We start from the raw sequence: 20171 nt of genomic DNA, 5'->3' as shown, positions 1-20171 counted from the left end.
TCTTTTAGTTTTGATTTGAATTGCTTTTGTTACTGTTTCTCATGGACTCTGGCAGTTTATTATATGAGTACCATATCAGTCCATTAGTATACGGGCTCTGGTCTATCATTTTTAATCTTGTTCTTTGTCAGTAGTAATTCTCTTTGGACCCGGTGTTGTCATCATGTATATCACTACATTTAGTTACTTCAGTTTTCTGTGAGACAAAAAAAGTAATTAATTTATAAAGATACAAAGAGTACTTGTGTTGTCTGAAAACATCATGGCAAGAGTCTTTATAGTATAGTCCATGTGAAATCCTTAACCCTATTTTTTGTAGCAATAGTACTCTGTTAAGGTAATGCTGCAGCACAACCCCATAATTCTATACAGTAGCTAAGATGGGGATAGATTGTCCCATAATACACAATTTTAAGTGTGTGAGTGGGCACCATTTTGGACATTTGACTAAGAAGATACAGCCCATTGCTGACTTTTTTGCATACAGTGTTAATGTGGCTAATCCACTGGAGGTTTGAGTTCAGATGGACCCCTAGAAATTTACACTTGTTTGCTTCCTCTGCCACTATGCCGCATACCTCATTTACGCATGAGTGGTGTGAGCTCTCAGTTATAAATATTAGCGTTTGGGATTAATTTACATTGACCTTTAATCCTTGTGCATGAAAATACTTTAAACACTTGTGCAATCCCATGTGGGATACAGAAGCTAGGTAGGTGTGACTCAAAGAATGTCCAGCTGCCATATCAGTCAACTTTTCTAGTGTTTGGTTTTCAGGCAACTAGTTTTGGCTGCATCTACCAAATTCCTGTTTTCTAGAATTTGTAGTACGGCCATTTGATATTGGGCTTGGTTGGTGCATGTAGTAGGTGAAAATGTATACTCTTTCTGTAATCTGTAATCCTGTTCTTCCTCAGTTGGATGAAGATCATAACTATAACAACAATTTCTTAAAATTGCAATAATTTTGAACCTTGGACCCTACTGCACATGATAGAACATTTTTATTGGAAAATTGCCTGACTTGTTCCTAATATGTTATGTAATTGATACTATGTGGATGGAACCACTCACATATTAACACGAAATGGATATGTATTAATAGTAAATAATTTAGCTGAGACATCTTTTTTTTATCTCAGTGCACCCAGCATACAAAATGAAGGCAGGTTGGTGCATATAAATGGAGAGCATTTTGAACATTTCATGTAAGAAAGCATTTCATGTGGTATCCTGATATTTTCTGTACCTGTACTTCTCATAAGTGGTAAATCATTGGAAGCGGTAACGACCGTAAAATACTTAGGAGTTACTATCCGGAGCGATCTGAAGTGGAATGATCACATAAAACAAATAGTGGGAAAAGCAGGCGCCAGGTTGAGATTCATAGGAAGAATTCTAAGAAAATGTGACTCATCGACGAAAGAAGTAGCTTACAAAACGCTTGTTCGTCCGATTCTTGAGTATTGCTCATCAGTATGGGACCCTTACCAGGATGGATTAATAGAAAAGATAGACATGATCCAGCGAAAAGCAGCGCGATTCGTCATGGGGACATTTAGTCAGCGCGAGAGCGTTACGGAGATGCTGAACAAGCTCCAGTGGCGGACACTTCAAGAAAGACGTTACGCAATACGGAGAGGTTTATTATCGAAATTACGAGAGAGCACATTCCGGGAAGAGATGGGCAACATATTACTACCGCCCACATATATCTCGCGTAATGATCACAACGAAAAGATCCGAGAAATTAGAGCAAATACGGAGACTTACAAGCAGTCGTTCTTCCCACACACAATTCGTGAATGGAACAGGGAAGGGGGGATCAGATAGTGGTACAATAAGTACCCTCCACCACACACCGTAAGGTGGCTCGCGGAGTATAGATGTAGATGTAGATTATGGATGTACGACGAATAGTTGAGAAAGTTTTCTAACAAGGAATTAGTGTTTTTGTACCCATGCCCATGACATTTCTTCTTCTTTGTGTCAGGAATGTATCCTGAAGTTAGGCATGTACTTTTACTTATATAGAATTGTAGAGGTCATATTGAGAACCCATGCCCAGAAATGCCATTCACTGGCATTATATAATGCTGAATTTATAGAAGCCCAAGCCTACTGCTAGACCAAGCCCATGCCTACTGCTAGACCACACCTTCAGCAGTAGATGAGGGCTTTTATGCTGATGGACTCCAAGTGGCACTTCTCACAATGAGCCTGTCAGCATTCAGGACATTAGATGGCATCAAACATGCACATCTGTCACAACACTACAGTCTGGTAGCATACAGACTCAAGTTTGTTTCTGAAGAGTGGCCTAGCCCCATGTTTTGGTTGCTATAACATTGTCAGTAGTTTTGTGGGATGACATTGTGCCTGTCCTTAGGTTGTTCCTAGTAGAAGATAAGAGCAGCTACATTTTTTGGGGTGGGAGGGAGGAGGTGAGGGCAGAACTTATCATGATCTTGCCCTACTCGTTCATGTAGTGTTTTCATTTACTACTTTATGCTAAGCATTTATATATTTTGCTAACTTTGTATAGCATGCTAAAACTTCTATTTTGTAGTGTTAATGCCACAAAGATATGGTGGTGTCACCAGCATGAAAGGAGATAGTATACACAACACAATGCTGGGTAGGTATACCCATCAAACTGCTCTTCAACAATATGTAAAGTATACATTGCTACTTACCACATGGATGAGGTATTGAGTGGCTAAATATTACTCAGCTATTGGACAAAGTCCTTCATCAGATGTAAGCAAAACACAACTTGCACACATATGGCCCACTGTCACCTGTGTTTGATAAGCCCTGACTGTGACTGAATCTGAGGTGAGCAAGGATCTTTGCTGAGATTAGTAGCTCAGGCACAGTCGATGCATGGGGTGAGGAGGGGGAGGAATAGAAAGTTAAGGGTGGGAGAAGATGCTAATGCTGCTTGTGGGGACAGGGAGAGTTCCCACTGTGCAATCCAGAAAGACTGGTTTTGGTGGGGAGAATCCAGATGGCACAGGCTGTAAAGCAGTCATTAAAGTGAAGCACATTGGGTTAGGTAGCATGCTCAACAACTGGGTGGTGTAACTATCTCTTGTTTGACAGTTTGATGGAGGCCGTTCATGCAAGCAGACAGCTTGTTAGTGATAATGCCCATGTAGAATCTGGCCCGATCGTTGCAGCTAAGTTGGTATATCATATGGCTGCTTTTGCTGCTGACCCTGCCTTTGATGGAGTATGAGATTCTTGTGACAGGACTATGTGATACAGGTCTTACACACAGATTTTTATTTCAATTTCATCATTTCACTGTACCTACTCAGGGTTCATCTTTTCTTTTCACTACACTTCAGCTTTTTCAACTTGTTTGTTTTTTTTGTTTTTTGTAATATTTCCACTTATTGTTTTATAGTTTTATGTATTAATAAACGTTATCCTTTACCATGGATGCCTGTTCTTTATGTCTGTGCCAATACAGAGAACTTTCCCTATCCCTAGCCAGAATCCAGTCCCACATACTGTTTCTGTGTTGTTCCCTAGCTCATGTAAACACCCTAAATGGTGTGACTCTTAAATTACTCATCTCTGGTTGCAACCCACCCTTTCACAATGATCTCTCTCTGTTCAAATTCTGTCATCCCATAGCTTCCACCAATCTAGTCCTGCAGAATGATGTGACTCAGGCCCAAAATTTTTTGCACTATCTCCACTCCATCTATCAAATCTCGTGCACTACAAACCCAAATTCCTGTGTTCCATCTCCTAAATTGAAACCTTTATCCTCCAGGAATTAGAGCAGTATGCACCATGCCAAATCAAGAAAACTGTCCAATTAATTCATTATACTACCACATTGGACTACCACTTTCCACCACCACTATAAGAGCCTCCATCAAATGTCCCTCACATCTCATCATAGCCGCCAAACCCTGCCTTGCAGATATGCTACATTTACCTGAGAAACTCCCTCCTGCTAAAGGACAGAACATAGAGCCCAAACAGACCTGCAACACAGTCATGAACCTGTCATCCAAAAGCATTCCATAAAAGTATCAGTCCTTTTCAAAGGCCTTACCTTTTGCTTACTCACAAATTAAATTGTGCTTGGCTTCTTAAAGATTTTTGTTCTCCCAGTCCCTACAGTGGAAACATTTTTTTGCAACTAGCCCTACCAATCAGACTCAATCCAAAAGCAGTACTGAACTCCACCTCATTCAGTTCACTCCATTATACATCTGTGATCCATCTCCTCTACCTTCAAATTACTCCCTATTAACTTTCCAGAATTTCCCAACCTGGAACCATGCCTCATCATCATTCCCCAAATGCCTCAATGTGGAAACCAATCTCACATCTATAGAAAGAATTATGGTCCAGCACCGAAAAACAAATCACAAATTTATTATCCTACCTGGCTATAAAGGTTCCCCCACTATGGCTATGAACCATGTGATCTACCTAAAGGTACGCCCACCTAAAAGCTCTGACTTAGTGATCCCATTCCAGAAATCCAGTTTGACCTCTGGTTGCTCCTCACTTCCTTAGGTCCATCCCAGAACATCTCCCCCAAGTCTTATCTTTCTCCTCACCCTCACTTCTCTTGAGGGATGTCTCATTGTGGCTGGTTACTATGCCACTACAGAGAGAAGCTCTGACCTAGTGGATCAACTCTCACAGCCTATTAACCGTACCTACTCTTGCATATAAAAAGACACCAGCCATTTTCTCCACTAACGCTTCAGTTTCTGTTCATTTGCCCTGCTCATCTCTGTCAGTGCCACCTCTCTCTACACTAATATCTCCAATGCCCATGGCCTTGCTACTATTGAACACTACCTTTCTCAATGCCAGACTGATTCCAAGCCTACAAACTCCTTCCTGGTCACCATGGTCATCTATATCCTCACCAATAGTAACTGCTCATTTGAAGGCATCACCAATAAACAAATCCATAGTGCAGCAGAGGGCACCCACATAGTGCTAGCCTATGCTAAACTACTCATGAGCCATTTAGAGGTATCTCTCCTAACCACCCAGAATCCCAATCATTCATATGGTTCACATTCATTGTTAACATCTCGTGATCTGGTCCAAGATTGAGGACATGCTGTCCACATTCCTCCAGAACCTCAACATCGACTCTCTCATTTGATCCACATGGTCCTCTTCAACCCAACAAGCCACTTATCTTCATGTTGACCTCCACCTTAAAGATGGCTACATCAGTACCTTCATCCAAATCAGATCTACGAAACACAAGCAGTACCTCCACTTTGACAATTACCACCCATTCCATATCAAGAAGCCCCTTCTGTACAAGCTTAGCCAATAGTGAATCAATAGTGAGAAGCAATCCCTCTCCAAGTATGCAAAGAATCTTACTGATGTCTTTGTATACCGAAATTATCCTCCCAGCTTTATCCCAAAACACATCTCCCATGCCTTGTCTCCCCAGTCATCTACTTTCCCCCATATACCCACTGCCGCCTTTCAACAAATGAACACACCTCTTGTGACTCGGTACCAACCACATATGTAGCAACTGAATTACATTCTCCACTAGAGTTTTAGCTATCTCTTGTGTCCTGAACTGTTAAATATGCACCCCACCCTTCCCATAGTGGTATTCCACTGCCCACTCAACCTACTGTCCACCTACACGATATTGCCGCAAGCTGTGCTGCGTGCAATGGAGCATAGTAGTTAGCATTGCTGGTTGGAGTGCTGTGAGTTGCCATTTCAAACTCAACCATTATCAGTTATTTACCATTTCTTATTTACTGTTTCTGGAAGGTTGTTGAAATTTCTTAAGTTGGTAATATTTGTTTGTGGGTCTATTTGATGCTAACATAAATAGAAGAATGACCCATCCAGGATTTAAGTCCTTTTCTGTCTGTACATTGGCATTCATAATAAATGTGCTGACAGTGCTAAGTGTTGTACTTCATTTGAAACCCTGCTGTCTGATTTGGACTTGATTGTGGTTATGAAGTGACATAGTTTGGTGGAGGTGCTTTGTCCTTCAAAAGACCTGCATCAGCATTGTTCCAATTAGGCAATGGCTATTGAATACATGGAAATGAACCAGGATACATGCAAAACATCATTCCTAAGTTTCAGATATTCAGAAACCCAGTGGGTTCCAAAACTGCAACAAGTCAGCTGCACTTCAGGCATCCATCAGTGTTTTCTCTAGATACTGATCACCACATGATGAAATGGCTGAAAGGATGCCACTGGGTTACTAAATACAACATGTGGGATGATATGATGTGTCTGGTAAATGTGTACTTTTACTCGGATGGCATAACCAAGCAGTGGTTAGAGAATAATGAAGAGAAGATCAATAGCTGGGACAAATTGCAGGCTAAACAGAAGAAAACATTTGGTGAGTCAGCAAAAAGTCCACTTAGTGGAAAGATGACTGAAGAACAGGTCCCATGTCAAGGAGAAATGACACAGTTGTAAATACAGAATCTTGGGCCCTATGCCAAATCATGAATCCGAATATGACAGAAGCCAACAAAGTCTCAAACTTGATAAAGGAATAACAATAATGTTCCACCCTGGACTTGCCATTGTTTAACTTGAGTCACACAAGACATTTAGCACACTCTTCTGGTAAAAGATGTCACAACAATAGAGGAATTCATAAAATGTTGCCAGTGAATAGAGGAAATCCAACAGAGAAAGTCAAATGAAAGAGGTCTGACTGACTCTCCAATGTGGTTCTTGTGGCAGTTTTGGAAGCCCACTACAACCTCACCTCTCTCATGCACCTGGTAGCAAGAGGAGAAATAAAGCAGTTTATGGCAGCCAGAACTGTTGGTCTGAGTAAGCAAGAGATGGCAGCTGTGAATGTTTATGCCTTTTGTCAGGATGTAATGAAGAATGCTGAAGTGTAGTATCAATCTTTAGCAGCAATATCCACCACCAGTTGAACAAACCAGATGAATGGACTTGGCCAACTTAGATTTTTGCTGCAGGCATCAAATGACAACCCAGCATCCAACCAATATATGTACAACCAACTCCTCCACCAGGTATAATGTCCCACAGAACAACAGATATTTGGAGCACAGAGGACAACACACTGTTAGGTTTCCACTGTGGATGCCATAGACACATTGTACACTAATGCAGAGAAATATGATGATTGTTGTTATAGTCAATGTCTGAAACAAAGCCCATCACTGTACCCTGGATGAAATCACTCCCCAACATGCCTTAGCAATTCACATTCCCTGTATAGAGATACCAGCCACTCACCTGGCTGCTGAGTTGAGGAAAACTCCATATATGGAGGTGAGGCTGCCACAGATGAAAGTCTTCCATGTAATACAGTCACCAAGGTGCCAGTAAATCTCATTGACATCATCATCAACAGCCAGCCTGTCTGGATGCTACTCGACTCAGGGGCATCTTTTCCTGTAATATCAAGTGCTTATTGTCACCAGTTCAAGAAGACTGTATTCTGAGATATAAAATTGACTGTGCCACAGGCCACAAAAGGGAATTATGTCCAGCCATGAGGAACATGTACAGCAAGAACAACTGGAAAAGACAGAACACAAGTCTTACAATTTTTCATTTGAACAGAATGTAATCATTATGTTATTCTCAAATGGGAGTCCTTGCAAGCATCACAGGCAGTCATAGACTGGAAGATCAGACCTTCAGATTGATGAAGCTGTTCCCACAAGCAACAAAGATTGCTCTGGACGGTTTTGTACCATTGAAAACTATGGTACCATGCTGTTGTCAATGAGACAAGTCCCAGTCATCATTCCAGATGCTCAGTTAAATTTTGAAGCTTTTTTTTCTGTTGAAAAGAGCTATTCAGGCTCATCGCTAATCATTACAAGTAACCACAGCTCATTCCCAAAGGTTTGTGAACAGGAACAGCCAGACAAGTCCAGTAAGGGCAGATTAGTGCTATCCGTGAATCATGCTCTACTGTCACCACATACAATAGGCTCTGGCCTAACCAAGGAACAGCATCGGCGGATGTTACTGTTCCATGGCAATTTTTTGATGCTTTCAATTCTGGAGCCAAGAAAAGACCAATCAGCCAGTGACAAAACACTGTATCAATAAAGGGGATCATACACAAATTAGCTAGCACTCATATAGAATGCTGCCAGCTGAACAGTGCATCTGATACCAATTTCATCTGCAGCAGTGCCATTCCACCGAAACTGAATTGGTCTCTAGGGAAGGTTCCCAAAGTCAACAAATGAAATATATGGATAAAAGTCTGCACTGACTACCTACCTAGCTTGCTACACTGTCACCAAAGCTGCACTGTTGCCAAAGCTCCAGAAATTGCAATGTTCCTTGTAGAAGACATCATTTCGAAGCAGAAGCACTCTGTGTGATGATCTGTGATGGTGGAAAAATTTTCCAGTCCAGACTAGTAACAGAGGTAATTTCACGCTGCAATTTCACCCACAAAGTAACAACTGCCTACCACTGCCTGTTGTGGCACTCGCATGTAACATAGCGAAGCAAGACATTACTGTCTTCGCACCATTCATACTCCTCCACAGTCACAAGAGTGAAACGACAGCGGATACACTGTTCCCATTTCAACAAGATGATACCAGGACAGAAGAAGCAAGACAGCTGGCTTGCATGTGGACCCTAGACACTTAAGAGAAAGACTGAGAGCACCTTCTGGTGAGGTACAGCTCAGGAGACTTGGTGTGAATTTTTGCACCCCTGTGGAAAATGGGACTGTTGGAAAATTTACTTAAATGCTACTTTGGATTGTGGCATATCCTTTGTCACTTGTCAGATGTCACAAACAAAGTTGAGAAGAATGACCCTCCATCAAGAAGATAAAAGGGCAGAGATACTGTCCACATCCATATGAAGTCCTACTGCAGTCCAGAGGCACAGACTGATGTGGGGGCTTCTCATTCAAGGAAACTGAATACCTGTTATGTAACCATGAAACTTTAATGGGAGGGATTATCTTTGATGGTCATCATAATGAAGAAGATGTGGCAACATGATTAAAATGTGAGGACCCACCAGTGATGTCATAAAGAGGACCATTGACAAGATCAATATCCTTGGCACTGTAGTCATCCTAGATGAGAACTTCTGAAATAGTGAGTCACTGTTTCTCGGGGAGAGGGAACAATCCAGCAACCTGTGGTGCATGTAGTGTTGTGTCACAGTTAGCATCACGGGCTGGCATGCTGCATGTCACCAGTTCCACCCAACCGTCTGCAATTATTTGCCATTTAGTATTTATCATTTCTGAAAGGTTATTGAAATATCTTATGTTTGTATATTCTGGAATATTCAATGTCTGTGTAAATAACAGCATGCTCTGACCAGCTGTCCAATTCTCTTCTAGCTGTATGTTGGTGTTCATAAGAAGTGTGCATTTAGTGATGTATTGTACCTCATTGATGACCCTGCTTTTGGATTTGGACTTGATTGTATTAAGACATGACAATATCCTTTTCCATCCCTATTCCACCCTGCTCCCAATCCCTTGCCCTATGGCTTGCAATAGACCTAGATGCAAGACCTATCCCATATATTGTCCCATTACCACCTACAACAGTCCTACAACAGGTGTGTCCCATCCCACCAAAGACAGGGCTGGCTGTGAAAGCAGCCATGTGATCTACCAACTTACCTGCAACCACAGTGCCACATTTGACTTGGTATGACCACTAACAAGCTGTATGTTCTCATGAATAGTGGCCTCCAAACTTTGGCCAAGAGACAGCTGTACCACCCAGTTGCAGACGTCCATCTGACACTATGTGCTTCACTTTAATGACTGCTTCACAGCATGCGCCATCTGAATTCTTCCCACCAATACCAGTTTTCCTGAACTGTACAGTGGGAACTCTCCCTGGAACATATTCAAATGATAACCCCCCTGGCCTCAGCCCTCACTACTCCCTATCCTTCATCTGCCTAGCCACTCCCCTGCTGCCATTCCAGCACTACACACGGCTTCTATCCTACTAGCGTACTTGTATAGTCAGTCCTTTCCTCTTGTCTCCTCTCCCTTTTGCCTTCCCCTCCCCCAGCAAAGCCTCCCAATGATGTACTTAGCAGCCCACTATATCGTCCCCACTACATCCCTCATCCCTGCACATCTTCTCCTTGCTAACCACCCTCCCCCTCTCGCCCCACCGCCTTTTCCACCTTTGCTTCCTCTGTACCCCCTTACTCACTCCAGAAAGATCACTGTGTGTGTGTGTGTGGGGGGGGGGGGGGGGGGGGCAGATGCAAACACATGCGTGGCCTAAAATAGTGGGTCACTGTTTCTCCAGGAGATGGAACAATGCCGCAAGCTGTGCCGTGTGTACTGTGATGGTGTGGTGTAGCAGTTAGCATCACTTGTTGGTGCACTGCGTGTCACAAGTTTCACCCAACCATCTGCAAATATTTCTCTTTTAGTATTAATCATTTCTGAAAGGTTCTTGAAATTTCTTATGTTTGTGTGAATGTGTAAGGGTTTTGTCTTATCTATTTCTGATAAAGGGCTTACCATAGTCTGTTAGCTGAATAGTATGTAACAGTCTTTTTCATGGTACCTGTCTACCATTCAATGTCTCCTCTCTGTGGTGAGTAGCAATCTGTCCTTTTCATAATGTTGTTATTCCATTACTCCATACTTGATTTTCCATAGCTTGAAATTACTCATCACCATCTTTGAATTGGTCAGGTAATACAACTGCATGAAAGTAAGTTATATGCTTTCTGTAGTGATATTTTCCTAGAGCTATAGTACAAAAACACGAATCCTTATTGGATTACATGGGTAATGGCTTAAAACATGAATACTCCAGGGAGTTTCTGTTAAACGCAAGCTTTTGCAGTATCTTAAATTAATTTGTATTAACTGCTTGTGAATTGGTCAGATTGTAATGTCATGGTCCATGAAACTTTTTCGTTCCTGATGTTTGGTCCAGAGCTATCTTGGACATTTTCAGAGGTGTCCTGGTTCCACTTAGTCTTGCTAACTGATGGGTTGAACATCAGGGAGTGACTTAAACACCACGAAAATGGGACACGGTAGAAGCTGAATCGTGATCAACAGAGACAATCCTTGTCAAAGGTGAAACTTTTCTATTGAACTATCACCTGTCAGAGATAACACCGATCTATCGATACAATCCATATGTCACCAAGTTTTGTGGTTCTTCTTTTCTTTTAAAATTATCTCTATGTTTATATAGATTGACGGGTTCTCTGCCCAGCTATTGTGCCAGTAGGGAGTGTGGTTGTGGGGCAGTGGAGCTTGGTGGTTGTTTTTCTGTACTAATGTCAGTGTTATTAAAAAAATGCAATCTGTACATCACACTTCTTTGTAACAGCAATTTCACTGTAACTGATCATAATGCATTTTAATCTCTGGATGTTTTTTCACATTTGGCGATAAGAAAACAAATCTTTCATCTTACAACTGGTAGTAAAAAATATGGCTCACTGTAATCTTTCAGGTGCATTATATTAAGTTACAATCATTCACCAAAAGTGATAACAGAACTGAATTCTGATGACCAGTTTCAAAACAAAGAATGTTATGACAAATATTTAAAGTTACAGTTACAGAAATTTCGCAACAAGTGGTACTTACCCCTTAAGAATCACAAGACATTTACAAATAGGTAGCAATTTCTTTAAAAATAAATCTTTGGCACAAAACTCTCTAAAACAACACATGACAAATAGAGATCAGCTAATTTGGCACATACTGAACTCTTGAAATATCGTTGGCACAATTGGCACACCAAAATTTACACAATTAAATGGTGCTGACCTTAGATGAATAGCTTTCACATATATTGCTCCATCTGTTAAAATCTATCTCTGAACTATTATAAACAATCAAATGGTGGCAAGCTTAATAAATTACTCTCTCAGTAAAATGTCACAGCCCTTTGCATCACTTAAGACTTGTGGTTATAAGCACAGGTTAGTGAAAGACGAGCCAAACTTATTGCTAATTTTAAAATGGGGGGATGAACAAGAAAGAATGCAGGCATTCAAAACAAGCCCCTCAATTATACTAGAGATTAATGCACTAACACATATAGTTTAACAAGAACATCAGCACATGTCAGGAAACAACATTAACTCAACCACCAAATGACCCAAACATGACAGGAAGGATGCAGCTAAAAGGACAATGCTGTAACAAACCACAGTGACAGCCAAAACAATGTTGCTCACACATTGGTCAACCAGAATGTCTACAAAGTGACATAACTCACACTGAGGAGCCACACCTTATGTACCCATCGCACTGCTGTACCATCCTGTGGCAGTAAAGAGGAATACAGACTAAACAATACAGACTAAATAGCCTCTACCAGAACAGAATGCATGGTGAAGAACTGCTAACAGATAACTTCAACTCCGGTGATCACTGGCACAGCAGCTATGTATCTACGTGCAAATGAAGCTGAGCACCCTCCTGACAAAATCCTGTCACATCAGAATATGACAGGCATAGCATCCACCAGGGCACCTTACTCTGTAAAAAGCAGAGATACAGGGAAACATCCAGTCACTCATACTCATTGCCTGCAGCTTGGTACTGCCCTTGGTGCTCACTCCAGCAGAGAGTGTGTACACTTTTTCATTCCCAGGCAGAGTGCTTGCTAAGATTCTGCACTAGCTGATGCTGCTTCACTTCCTGCTTGGCTATAGAAAAGAAGCCAAATAGCAACTGCAGCAAGGCTGCTCTGACATTGACAAGCATAGATGTTTGTGGAATGGCTCAGTCATGGACAATAGTTTGTCATTGCAGGTAAAATTTTGGTTCAGAAAACTTCAATTTGTGGTTTTAGGAGCACCTCTGAAAATGTTCAGTGACTCTGTGAACAAAAGGTCAAGAACAAAAAGATTTCGTAGACCACGACTTGAAAACCTGAAACATTCATCAGCAAATAAGGTAACCAGTCATGAAAACCTTTGTCGTGTCAAAATGTATGTTGTTTTCATTGGTCTTAGATATAAGTTTTCTTATGACCATTGGTTGTTTTCCAGGCCGTGTTGTGTCAGGGTATCGAGTACGTGCAGATTCATCTGGTAGAGACCACTGGACCCTGCTAGGAAAGCGTGATCCACTCACACCACAGATGTTCTACCCGGTTGTCAATACAGAACCCATACATCATGGTGACAGACTGGTAAACTATATACAATAATTCTTATTGATGTTCTGAATGCTGGGAAAGTATTTTTGTATATTTTGCTTTGCATGTGTTGAAGATTAGTAGCATGCAAGTCACCTTTTTTCATTCTGCAGATATATTTATTGTTGCATAAGTAGTTCTTGAAAAGCAGATTATCTGTGTAAGAAACTAAATACTTCAAGAAATATTTTATTGCTGTTCATTTGGCTAAATTAATAAAGGGATGAGAATTACTTCCTCCCCACCCACTCCTTTGTTCAAATGTTGGATTTTTTAATAAATCTTCTGTTTAATCACAATATACGAGGGTCGTCCACAAAGTAAGTTCAGTTTCTATTTCTATCCGCGGCAGCACTATGATCACAGTTCCGAGCATGTACAACAGTTACTCTGACTCGAGGAGAAGACATGTACACCATTTTCAGATCACTGCTGCTGACGTATGCTTTGTAGTGCTTCTTTATAATGTCAGCCATAATTGAAAATGCCTCCACGTGTGAAATCAGATCTGTAATTCATCTTCTAAATGCAAAGAAAGTTAAACCAAAGGAAATTCATCAGCAAATCTGTGAGGTTTATGGACAAAATGCTATCAGGGATTCAAAGGTTAGAAGATGGGTCAGACTGTTCAATGAAGGACTTGATCAAATGCACATTACTGATGAACAGGTTCACACAATTGAAGAGAAGAGTAAGCACAGCCATAAGTTTACACTTAGTGCCCTTGCTATGGAAGTTCTGCAAATCTCACAATCAGTAATTCATGAAATTGTTACTGAAAAACTGAAATTTTGAAAACTTTGCTCATGTTGGGTACCCAAAATTCTTACTGGAGGGGGGGGGGGTACCAGATGGGCACTGCACTTCAGTTTTTGACATGCTACAATGAAGAAGGCAATGGTTTTCTTTCTTGGGTAGTCACAGGGGATGAAACTTGGGTATCATACGACACCCCTGAAACAAAACAGCAATTACTGGAATGGAGGCACTCTTTATCCCCAACTAAGGTTAAACCTAAGCAAATCTTGACACCTCAGAAAGTCATGTGCACCATTTTTTGGGACAGAAAAGGCATTTTGCTGATTGATTTCTTACCACGAGGCCAAACAATCAATGCACATTGTTACTCGAGACCATTAAGAAATTGCGCCATGCAATACAGAACAAGCGCTGAGGATTACTGTCAAAAGGTGTTATTTTTTTCCATGATAATGCCCGACCTCACACGGCAAATGTTAACTAACAACTCTGACAGGAATTTCACTGGGACGCATTTGATCATCCTCCGTACAGCCCAGACCACGCTCCTAGTGACTTTCATCTCTTCTTACACCGAAAATCTGTCCTTGGTGGTCAACACTTCAGTGATGATGATGAGCTGAAAGAACATGTTACCACATGGATGAATACATAGGTGGCAACCTTCTATGAAGAATGCATACAAAAACTTGTGCCACGCTATGACAAGTGCCTACAAAAAATCTCTGACTGAATCACTGAATAACACTGTCACCTAAAAATAGTTTTGTAGAACATACCTCTTTCAATGAGACTATAGAAACCACTGAAAAGCATTATGCAATTCAAACTGTAGAGCTGTAGCCTCCAGCCATTTATTTAGTAAAACCATATACAGTGAAGGACTTCTGCAACAAGATCAAGTGGGACACAAGACACAAGCATTAACTGCAATGTCTGCTGAGTGGTCCACATGAGATAAACAGTAAATGTAAACATGACGACACATTGTAGGAACAGTAGACAGAAAAGGAGGGGATGGAGCTGGGGGTAGCAGTACCTGCTACTGTATGATGAACTGCAGGTTGGGGTAACTGTACCTGCTGCTGTATGATGAACTACAGTGGAAGCTGACTGCTGTATTGTGCTGACTGGAAACCCCATGAAACAACTATTGGTCTGGAACTCAGTCACAGCAGACTGAAATAGTACTGCAAGTGACAAGTGTCCATTGTGATCACAAACATGCAGCAGCTACAGAGCTCTGTACCACTGTGGCAGATGCCCATCCTGACAACTGTCTGAAGGTGTGTGCTGAGACCAGTGTACCAAAGGTGTACTGTGCATCGACCCAGTGTTTTTTAGTTCATCAAGTCAACTGTATTAAGTGCAAGGGCCAACTACGGCCACATGTTGAGAATTTCAAGTTTTAAAAGTGTAAACCACACTCTTGAATGTCCACTTGAATTCGATGGAATGGAGCTGCTGTAACATTCAAAATTCTGTTATAAGACAAACATTCAGTAAGCAGTTGCAATGTCAGTTGTGACCCATTGCGTCTTACTATGACTTGAGGTAGACCTTCTAGATAAAAAAAGGGAAAATAAATTAATATATTAATTGCATCATTTGTATGATCTTGGAATGTGGATGCCATCGGATTTGTGCCACCGCCCCATTACTTTGAGGAAACTCAAATCGAGTTCCCGTGGGATTTTCAGAGGCAGCTTGAGCATAGCTTGGGCACTGTACAGGCTTATTTCATCAAGATCATTACACAGAAAAATATATATCATAATTGAAAGTTTTATCCATACTAATATTATGAATGCAAAGGAAACTGTCAAGTTTTCACGATTAAGCCACTTATCAGCTTTTGATGAAATTTGGTGTGGAGATAGCTTGATCCCTGAGGAAGAACATAGGCAGCTTTAAAAAGTGTGTAGTGCAAGACACTTATTGATTTAAAGAATATTAAATGAATCAGGGAAAAATATTTATTCTTTGATTTTTCTTGTGACCGGAATATTAGATCATGTAGTGCTACCTGTACTTAATAAATACTCATTCACAATCTAAGAATAGGCTTGAACAGTTTTAGTAATCCAAAATAACAGAAGGGAAAGAATCTGTTGCTCTAAGCGACTCGTCAATATACAGCTTTATATTAATAGCAAGAAAAGAACAGCATAAACATAAAGTAAATGAGTTAGAACTCCAAGGAGTAAGTAACAAACATTAACACAGTGCTCCAAGCAGTGGACACACACTTGACAGTTGATGCAATTCATTTGTCACTGCACAGTCATCCAACTTGCACCAAACTTCATCTCTGAAAGGCACAATCATAGCTAATGTGGGTGACCACAGCAGTTGATGTGTGCAGCGGTTGCTGCAGGAGCCTCCTTGGTGAAAGCAGAGAGTGGAGTTCTCTGAAGCAGACCAGGAAGTGGACATATAATGGAGTGGGTGGCGTACATAGGTTCTGTGTCAGTTTGTTGTGGTGGCAGGGCTGGAAGTCAGGGTGTCACATCTGCATGATGTTGCAACTCTTGACTGCAAGGTGGATGATATGTCCCTGAAAATGTAAGCTGGCTTCACTCTGCTAAGAGACACAGTGGCCTGTTTTCCATTCACTATATGACTGTGTGTGTGTGGATGTGTGTGCGTGTGTGTGCGTGTGTGTGTGTGTGTGTGTGTGTGTGTGGGTGTGTATGTGTTTCAGTGGTGGCTTGATGAAGTCTGTATATAATATGATGCGTGAACAGCTTCGAGGTTATTGTAAACAAAAGTCATTGGACAACCATGTCTGGAGACCTTTGTAGTCTTGTTGTGGTTTACATGTTTCCATAAGTTGAGAAGGAACTGTGGTTGATCATCCATTTCTGACAGTAGGCTGCCAGTAACTAACTCCCATGGCAGGGGCAGTGTCTTACCATAAACAAACTCTGCTGTCAAGGACTCTATATCTGGTTTGTATGTAGCTTGTAAGACCAACAGGACTGTGAGCAGTACAGATGTCCAAGATGTCCTATGGCACTTGAACTCAGTTTTCAGCGTCCAGTGCCAGAGTTCCACCATGCTGTTGCTAGCCAAAGGACAACTGGTCATCTTGTGATGAACGTAGCTACAGAACTTTTGCCAACTGTGCGTTCAAGTCGGTCTTGAACTGTCAGCCTCTGTCAAAAATGACACGAAGCAGAGAGCTGAAACTCACAAGATCAGTGTGAAAGTGTTGGCTAGTGTTTCTGTGGAGATGTTGTCTGTTGTTACTGCCTCAGGCCATTGTGTGCGTCTATTGGTCATTGTGAATATATAAGGTCAGCCGTCCGATGGAGAAAGTAGTCTGACCATGTCAAGATGAACATGAGCAAAGCATGAAAAAGCATCTGGGAACTCTCAAATCGGGTAATGAATGTGGAAAATGATTGTGCAAAGTTGGCAACACTGGCAAGTTCTCATCCATTCGTGGCTGTCTCTTTCTATCCCTGGCCACACGAACCACTGAGATACTAGCTTGAATGATGGTCAGACTACAAGATGACAAAGATTATGTGAGGCCTCGACCACCAGGCTGCGAAATGCAATGGGGAAGAAAGTGTGTGATTTGCTGTGTCACAACTCACAATAAAATTTCATGTTCTCACCAGATAGTTGTAACTTAAATTCCTCTGTGTCATGCAATATGGCATGTAGCTCGGGATCATCTTGCTGCACCTTTGCAAGTGCCATCATGTCCACAGGCTGAGAGACACTGGCCTCTCAGACAGTCCACAATTATATTAGTGATGCCTGATATATGGTGCATGTCCATACTGAACTGGCTAATGAATTCCAATTGGCTCAACTACTGCAGGGAGCAAGTGTTGCAGTTTTTCATGAGAGAATATGTTAAGGGCCTGTAGTCAGTGTCTGTATATGGCTAAAAGTTTCCAACTGTATGTGCTCCATCTTTTCTGAGAAGGTGATAGCTTGTGTGAAAAATAAGCCAGCCACTGCAGCATATAGTCCACCTATTGTTGGAGGGTTGCACCAATGGCTTACTTACTGGAGTCTGCAACTGATGCCAGCATTGAGCATTAAGCTTTTGGTGCTCTGTGGTTTCTATATGGTAGACTGTATTGTTGCGGCCACATGTAGTAAGCATTGCTTCACGTAGTGGAGAATGGCAAAATAGAGGCATGCCGGTGACCGAGGTGTTGTGAAGTAGGCAGGCACAGATAGCCTTGCTGACAGCAGCAGTCTACCAACAGACTGACACAAGGACGCACACAGACTGAGCGCCAAGCGAAGCCTGGAGAGCGCTGAGTAAGGGGAAGTGAGGCCAGCACGCTACGTTATGCTGCAATATACTGCGGGAGTAATCACAAAAGGCTACGATCGAGTGTAAAAAACATCCTCCTGCCGGATATAAATAGTGGAGCACAGGCAGCAACAGACAGAAGCCATTAGGAAGCAGTTCAGATCTGAGGACGGATGTGGTCTGAGTCCGAATGTTTAATCTTCATAGGTGACGATTCCGGAAGTCTGTTCCAGCTCGCAGGAATCATCCATTTGCCGCCAGATGTCAACTTCAGCTCTGGAGGTCGGCTTGAGTTCGGTCGGCACCGTGGCTGACTAACTACAGCGAGAACTTGCAGCAGGACTGGCCACAGTGCGGTCTTGGTCACAGACGCCGCCGGGGGCTGATGCCCAGGCTTCATGGCAACCCGGCCCCACAGCACGTGGTCTGTCCATGACGGAACCTCGCGGACATCGCTACTGACGGCTTCCCAACCGCCGGTGCAGCAGGCGTCGGCAGCTGATCTCACGGCAATGCGGCTCTGTGGGCATGCCTGTACTGGGATGCTGGGCGGTGACAAGTTCATCTCGACCACAGAGCATCCTGGCTTCAGCAGAGCACCACAGAGCATCCTGGCTTCAGCAGAGCACTGGTGGCCTGAGGCTCCCGAGTGTGATCAGCGGCACATGTTGCGCGCATTGTCAGAGAATCTACACAGCAGCAGCCAGGCGGAGGGATCCGCAGGGCTGGGCAGTGATGACGAGAGAGAAATTGGAAAGAAAGTTCAATAAATAATTGTAAAACTCCATGCCGTCTGCCGGCCGAAGTGGCCGTGCGGTTAAAGGCACTGCAGTCTGGAACCGCAAGACCGCTACGGTCGCAGGTTCGAATCCTGCCTCGGGCATGGATGTTTGTGATGTCCTTAGGTTAGTTAGGTTTAACTAGTTCTAAGTTCTAGGGGACTAATGACCTCAGCAGTTGAGTCCCATAGTGCTCAGAGCCATTTGAACCATTTTTTTCCATGCCGTCTCAGTCTTTGATGCAGCCACTGTGTCTGCTGCTAACAAGTGGTGTAGAAGGCATAACAGTATTATGCAAAATTCACTGTGGCACAGCTGGAGGTCTTCTTAAGGTTAGGAACTCGGGCAACAGTGGGCGGTACTTTTCATCTGCAACTTGTATGACCTTGATGTCATACATACTCTCTCACGATGGTCCCCAGTGGCCACAAGTCTGGTAATATTGTCCACTAGGTGGGCATTTGCTATGTCTGGTAGGAGCTGGTAGTGAGCTAGGAAACCAGCACCTATAATTGCTTTGGCCTCATCTGCAACAGTAAAATCCAATGTGAAATGACTGAGCCCCAAATTCAACTCTTCATGCTGCATGCCATATGTCACAATTCCTGAATTTGCAGCAGACAAGCTAAACACAGTGGACAGGCTGCAACAGTGCAGTGATGCTCTGGGCAGGATACTAATGCTGGAAACTGTGTCTATTAAACAATTCCAGCCTGATACCCTGTCAGTAATGAATAGGCACTGGGACATAGTTGGGCAGTTGGTGGTGCCTACAATCAACTATTGTTTGCATTTGGGTAGGTGCAGGGGCTAGTGCACTTTTTAGACTGCTCTCTGAATCTTCTGTGGTATCAGCAACTTGGCAGGTAAGCATTGGATACTGACTGAGTCGAGGAACAGCACCTATATCACTTATAGCTACTTCCTCTATAGCAACTAGGATCCCCTTGTGACATCAGCATGCCAGTCTGTGTGCTCAGTGCATCAACTTTGGCAGACAGAGCATTGTAATCTGCAAGTGAGACAGTAAGGGCCATGGATGTGCTACTACCTTACACTGTCCCAGCACTAACCTGTTGATTTGGAGCAATAACTTCTAGGATGTGGTTAACTAGTTCTGCAAAAGCTTCGAGAGACATCTCTGTCTGTGATGCAACAATAGCTTTTAGCTG

General features: G+C 42.4%; 1 protein-coding gene across 1 annotated transcript in view; it reads left to right on the top strand.

The window, feature by feature from the left end:
- Positions 1-20171, top strand: part of LOC126262285 (peptidylglycine alpha-hydroxylating monooxygenase) — a 233772-nt gene that overhangs the window by 193250 nt on the left and 20351 nt on the right. The window contains exon 8 of the mRNA XM_049958803.1: positions 13031-13173. Coding sequence (XP_049814760.1) covers positions 13031-13173 — 143 coding nt within the window. The remainder of the gene's footprint in view (positions 1-13030; positions 13174-20171) is intronic.

This window comes from Schistocerca nitens, chromosome 6 (genome assembly GCF_023898315.1).
Source record: "Schistocerca nitens isolate TAMUIC-IGC-003100 chromosome 6, iqSchNite1.1, whole genome shotgun sequence".
Taxonomy (NCBI): Eukaryota; Metazoa; Arthropoda; class Insecta; order Orthoptera; family Acrididae; genus Schistocerca; species Schistocerca nitens.
The sequence above is the reverse complement of the archived record's forward strand: the minus strand, read 5'-3'. Positions and strand labels throughout refer to the sequence as shown.